At 50.6% G+C, this 6,333-nt stretch overlaps 1 protein-coding gene across 3 annotated transcripts in view; it reads left to right on the plus strand.

Moving 5' to 3' along the window:
* Positions 1-4,186, plus strand: part of Drc7 (dynein regulatory complex subunit 7) — an 18,624-nt gene extending 14,438 nt beyond the window's left edge. For all 3 annotated transcript variants that reach the window (XM_010617230.2, XM_010617229.2, XM_010617231.3), the window contains exons 12-18: positions 599-819; positions 1,545-1,760; positions 2,256-2,366; positions 2,445-2,555; positions 2,709-2,903; positions 3,685-3,824; positions 3,911-4,186. In XM_010617230.2, coding sequence (XP_010615532.1) covers positions 599-819; positions 1,545-1,760; positions 2,256-2,366; positions 2,445-2,555; positions 2,709-2,903; positions 3,685-3,824; positions 3,911-4,001 — 1,085 coding nt within the window. In that variant the 3' untranslated portion in view covers positions 4,002-4,186. The remainder of the gene's footprint in view (positions 1-598; positions 820-1,544; positions 1,761-2,255; positions 2,367-2,444; positions 2,556-2,708; positions 2,904-3,684; positions 3,825-3,910) is intronic.
* The last annotated feature ends 2,147 nt before the right edge of the window (positions 4,187-6,333 follow it).

The raw sequence follows: 6,333 nt of genomic DNA on the forward strand, positions 1-6,333 counted from the left end.
ATATATATATATATATAAATGGTTAGCCTTGTTTGGTAGTTGAAATTTAAAAAATGAAACTAAACCAATAAGGGGCCATCTGACAGCTCGCGTGCTGGGGAGATGAAGAAATGGTCCTGCAGGTATTAATGGGTGTGGGAAGCGGCAGACAGTTGCTCCTTGTTGCTGCTGGAGGTCATCATGGTTTAATTTTTCTAGAGGAAAATCAGGCAAAATAGATTAATAATAGCCTTGGACTGGGTGTGTGGTTCAGTGGTATTGTGTATGCTTAGTATGCCCAAGGCCCGGGTTCAATCCTTAGCACTCAGAATAATAATGACCTTAGAATGTGGACACTTTTTGACCCAACAATTCCACTGCTGAGTCTCTGGTCTTAGCAGATAATGGGAAGGAACAGAAAAATGCGTGGTGCAGGTGGTCATCATGGCATTGATTTTAATAACAAACAGACACAAACTAAACACTCAGCATGGGGAGTTGGGTCCAGCTAATATTCATCCATAATGTGGCACCACCTGCTCCTCCCTGGGCCTGGACTGGGGCCGTCACATCAGCAGGCTTAGCTCCAGGTCCTCACACCGGCGTCTCCCTTCACCAGTGCACTCGTACAAGTCCATGCAGCCTGAGAATGACCGCGTCATGGAGTTTTATGAAACAGCCCGCGTGGACGGCCTGATAAAGCGGGAGGAGACCCCCAGGACCATGACCGAGTACTACCAAGGACGCCCAGACTTCCTCTCCTACCGCCATATCAACTTTGGGCCCAGGTTCAAGAAGCTCACTTTGACCAGTACAGAGTCAACCCCCCGGCCCATGGTGGTAAGTGTTCACTGGGCTTGGGGACAGGCTGCCCGCCTTCTGTGGTGCATAGCAATCACCCCAGGACAAGGAGAGGCCTGGCTCTGGAGGCACTGACCACAAGCCAAGCATTCTACCAGCTGCATGATCCCTGGCTGACTGGGGTCAGACTGAGCCTTCAACCCACAGAACTATTATCTCCTAGTTCTAGACAGATACACATCATGACCAAACATCTGGAAAATATGGGGGAAATATAAAGACAAATATAAAAGAATAGCATCACTGGATTGGTCTTGAGAATCTTCTCTAACTTAACTGACATCTGTGGGTGGGTGTGGGGGTTAGAATCCCTCTAGCACCCATTTCACATTAAAGTGTGCACCTTTCTCTCCAAATCATTACACATTGTTTTACAACTGACCTTAATGGTTGCATCCAGAGAAGCTCTTCCTAGCAGTGTGAGATGTCTAGTGATGGGGGAGGCTGCCCAAAAGGGGTGAGCTTCCCATCTCTTGAGGCAACCAGACAGTCTTTTTGAAGGAGCTGGAAAAAGGCTCCAGCTCCATGCAGGGCTGGGGTTCCTGGCCCTGAAAACCCATGGGGACCCCAGAATCCATTGCCAGCATGTTCTACATGGTCCCCAAATGACTCCTGATTCATATCACAAGTGTCTATTGCTTCTGCCCATGCAGAATGCACAGAAATGCCCTTCTCCTCATCCTATGCAATTTCTGGCCCCTCAGAAAATCACAGAGCGCTTCTCCCGCAACCCGGCGAAGCCTGCAGATGAGGATGTGGCGGAGCGTGTGTTCCTGATCTCCGAGGAGCGCATCCAGCTGCGCTACCACTGTCGTGACGACTACATCACTGCCTCCAAGCGGGAGTTCCTGCAGCGCTCTGAAGTGGACAGCAAGGGCAACAAGATCATCATGACTTCAGACATGTGCATCAGCTTCGAGGTGGGCTGGGTCTGCGGAGGCCATGGAGTGGGCAAGAAGGGACTGGGCCCCGTGTCCTGTTGATGAGTCTGCAGAACTGAGGTGGGCGCCCCCAAAGCCATCCCGGAAGTTCGTCTTTGCCCCATGGGAAAGCCTGCAGCTCTCATCTGTGACCCTTCCCTTTCCTCCCAAAATGAGAACCCAGTAGGCTGAGACCAGTCCTCATAGTCCTTGTCCCACCCCTGGACAGTGCAGGCCCCAGATCCCAGGGACCTATGCCAGAGGGGAGAAGATTCTTACCTCCCACCTCTAAGGTGTCCACTGTCCTTATCAAATCCACACTCTGCTGGAACATTCTCCAGCCCCTCTGTCTTTTACTATCTGTATTTTTAGAAGTGGGCAAACTGGCCCAGAAAGGTTAAGCATTTTGCATGAGCTCACATGGCAGGAGTAGATTTGAACCAGATGGGCCCAGGCCCATGGGCCTCTCTCTCACTGTGGTGGTTCTGGTGCCAGGTGGAGCCCATGGAACACACCAAGAAGCTTCTCTACCAGTACGAGACCATGATGCACCTGAAGAAAGAGGAGAAGCTGTCCAAACACCAGGCCTGGGAGTCTGAGCTGGAGGTGGGGGTCCCACAGGACAGAGGGCAGGGGACGTGATGGGGGCGTCTTAATCATGCTCTGCGTCATTTCCCAATTCAGGTTCTGAAGATCCTGAAGCTCCGAGAGGAAGAGGAGAAGGCACACACGCTGAACATCTCCATTTATGACACCAAGCGCAATGAAAAGAGCAAGGAGTATCGGGAGGCCATGGTGAGCCTTGCTCCCAGCCCTGTCCTCGCTTTTACTGGCCGCTCAGTTAAGAACCAGGCCATCTCCCCTCCTAGGCCTGTGGCCAAGCAAAGTCCTGTGGCATCTGGGGAAAGAATGAAGGCCCTGCTGACCTAGCTGGCCTCTACCCCCCAGGAACGTGTGATGCAGGAGGAGCACTTGCGGCAGGTGGAGACCCAGCTGGACTACCTGGCTCCTTTCCTGGCCCAGCTGCCCCCAGGTGAGAAGCTGACACGCACGCAGGCTGTGCACCTCAAGGATGAGTGTCTGAGCGACTTCAAGCAGCGGCTCATCGACAAGGCCAACCTCATCCAGGCCCGCTTCGAGAAGGTATGTTGGCCGGGGCAGGGGAGGGGAGGGGAGGAGACCTTGGTATCCTCATCCAGAAGGTAGGCCCAAGACTCTCAGCCCAGCACCACACAGATCTGCGAGGGACCCAGGAGGGGATGAGTTTGTCAGTGCTTGGGGTTTTCCGATGGGTTGTTCTTCCTCACTCTTATGGATAGGTGGGTGGACAGATGGATGGATGGATGCATGCATGGATGGGTGGAAGGGTGGATGGATGGACGGAGGGGAGGGAGGCATGATGAATGGATGAGTGGGTGGATGAATAGACAGGTGGGTGGATGGGTGGACAGCTAGACAGGGAGATGGAGAGATAGGCTAAAGATGGACAGGCAGCTGGATGAGTGGGTCCTTGAGCAGATGGATGGATAGATGGATGCTTAGATGGATGGATGGTACATTACAACAACTCCCAATCCTTGACCCATTTCTGTGGGCAAGCCACACACCACCTAGTTCCCATGCAGGATCTCACTTAGTCTTCACATAGAGTACCACAGAGGAGTAGGGGTGGGGACAATAAGCTTAATTTTAGAGAAAGGAAATTAGAGGGTCTGAAAATGTCAGCAACTTGGCCGAGCGTGTGGCTGACCCTGCTTTGATCTCATGGACGTGGCAGCCCTCTGAACATGACTTATACCCAAAACTTAATGGGAGCCCTGTCTGCTTCTCTGACTTGTGGGGCTGTCTGGTGGCCAGTGGGATGGCACCTGCAGCCTGGGTGAGGGTCAGCCCTCACCACCCACTTGTCTCTCTATGGCCACAGGAGAACCAGGAGCTGCAGAAGAAGCAGCAGTGGTACCAGGAGAACCAGGTGACCCTGACCCCGGAGGATGAAGACTTGTACCTGAGTTACTGCTCTCAGGCCATGTTCCGCATCCGCATCCTGGAGCAGCGGCTCAATCGGTGAGAAGCTGGGAGTCAGAGAGGACCCTGTAAGGGTCCCCTGGCTTGGTAACCCCTCATTCCCCTCCTTCCTCCCTCTGCTTCAGACACAAGGAGCTGGCCCCGCTGAAGTATTTGGCATTGGAAGAAAAGCTGTACAAGGATCCACGCCTGGCAGAGTTCCTCAGAGTTGCTTGATCCCTCATGGGCCTGTGGAGGAAGCTGTCAGAGACGGAACAGAAGTCCATCCAGCCCAGCCCTGTTCACTTTACACCCCACTGATGCCCATCCACTCGGGCCTGGCCTCACCGCCACACTGCCTCCCACCTCTCATAGTTTCCTCATAAATAAACACACTTTTTATTTGCCATTTGTGCCTCAGATGCATAAGATCCTTCCCTTCTTTACCTATAGCCCCGGACCACCCCCTTCCCACCCACCTTAGCTGTCTTCCTCAGTTGCCTCCTTGCTTCTGGGTGGGAAGATGAAGTTTTCCACAGCACCTCTACACACGGTCCCATGGCCACTGCAAGCAAACCGGTTAGACCTCCACATGTATATATATTCTACATTGTTTCTTTTTATAATTGCTAACTTGACCTTGTATGTAAAGTCCTTTTAAACCCATAAATTTCAAAGATAGGGCTTGACAGGACAAAGGAAAAACAAGGCCCATATAGGAATTTGCACATAGATGATGATACCCAAATTAAGGGTCTTAGGGCCTGAAACAGCCAATCAGGTGTAACAAACTGGGGAGGTGTGTGGTCTTTCTGCCACACTGATAAAAAGGGTTGGGAACAAAGGACTTATGGGTCCTCCATGTTTCCAGAGCCCTCTACCCTCTTATAAGGTAGAGGTGTTTCCCCTGCTTCTTTTCTTCCTTTCAAATAAAGTTCTTGTTTCCCTTTTGTAAATTTAGTCCCTGTAATCCTTGACTTAGGGCTGGGCTTACAAATCTTAGTGAGCTGCTCAGACAGCAGAGTAAAGCTGTGGTGTGGTACACGCACCCCTGAATGCACCAGACATGATGGCTAATCTTGATTATCAACTTGAATGGTTGGAGAGATAGCTAGATCAGTAAAGTGCATTTGTGGGAGTCTGTTGGTAGGGCGTGCAGCGTGAGCTTGGGACTATATCTGGTCCCTGGCCTCTTTCTCTCTGGCTCTTCCTCACCCACTGTTTCTAGGCTGCCATGAGGTGAGCAATGTTCTCCACCATGCCCTTCACCATGATGTTTCTACCTTGAAGCCAGCTCTCTATGGATTGAAACCGTGTTGTTTATGTCAGGTACAGTGGATCCTCAAGTTACATCAGCCTGACATACGAACACCTGGGGTTAATTAGGTTAATAGAAGATTTATCTGCCTCTTGTTATCTATAGCGTGTACCCAGGTGAACATCTAGATCTCAGCTGTACTGACTTATAACCAACCCTGCCTTGGGAACCTTGTGAGACAAGGGTCCATTTTATTTAGCTCAAGCAGTGATAAGTTGACTAGTGCAGTTGTCTTGAGATATTTTTTGGTTATTCTAACTGGTTAGAAGAATGCTACTGGCATCTAGTGGGTAGGATGAGGGGTGCTCATCCTATAAGGCACAGGACAGCCCCCTACACCAAAGGATACCCAGCCCCAAATGCTAAGAATATAGAGGTTGCTGTACAGCAATGACAACAAATGAGCCACAATTACATGGGATGACTGTGGGAAGCCAGCCATGGCCCACTGGCTTTTTGACCCTGCACAGGAGAAACTCGGACAGCCAAAGATCTGTAGGAGTCAGGTGCTTCCTGTTAAAGATCTGACGTTATCTGTAGGAGTCAGGTGTTGTAACTCCATTTTGTTAAGTTCCTCCACCTATATGGGAATCATGACTATTAGTTGCAAGTGTTGTTAATTTGTTTTTCTTGAGCCTGCTTTCTCTTTCCCGCGTGAACCCTCGTTCCCGTGGAGCGGGTGTTGAGGTTACTATGGTAATCCTAGCCCATAATAGTTCGGCCTTTTCCTTTAAAAGGCTGATGCCTACCTACAATAAACGTCGCCTTGATCAGACTCTTGTCTTGGCGTCCTTCCTTTCTCTCTTCCCCATCTCCACCCCGCTGCTCTTTCAGGTTTGAGGCACTGCTGGACAGTGCTCTGCGTTGCTGGTTCGCGACAGATGACAAGAATTTCTCAAGTATATTACTGAAAGATTCCAAGTACAATAAAGTATACACTATATGATCCCATTGTGTTAAGAGCAAAAACAGGTGAAATTAATGGGTGATTAGAAGTCAGGATGTAAGACCTAAAGTCTCACTTCCACTCTGAGGAGTGTGAACAGCCGAAAGGGCCTTCACAATGTTGAGTCCTATAGCCCAACGATGGCTCCAGATGCAATACCCAGGGCCTTACTTCCAGGAGCCTTGAACAGCCCAAAGGGCCTCCAAGATGCTGGAACCTATAGCTCAGCAATGCTCCGGGAGCTCAACGGGGGAAAGAGTCACCCAGTAAGGAACACACCAGGCTCGTTGGTAGATTGACCTTTG

The sequence above is a fragment of the Fukomys damarensis genome, unplaced genomic scaffold (assembly GCF_012274545.1).
Source record: "Fukomys damarensis isolate Sample0158 unplaced genomic scaffold, DMR_v1.0_HiC HiC_scaffold_32, whole genome shotgun sequence".
Taxonomy (NCBI): Eukaryota; Metazoa; Chordata; class Mammalia; order Rodentia; family Bathyergidae; genus Fukomys; species Fukomys damarensis.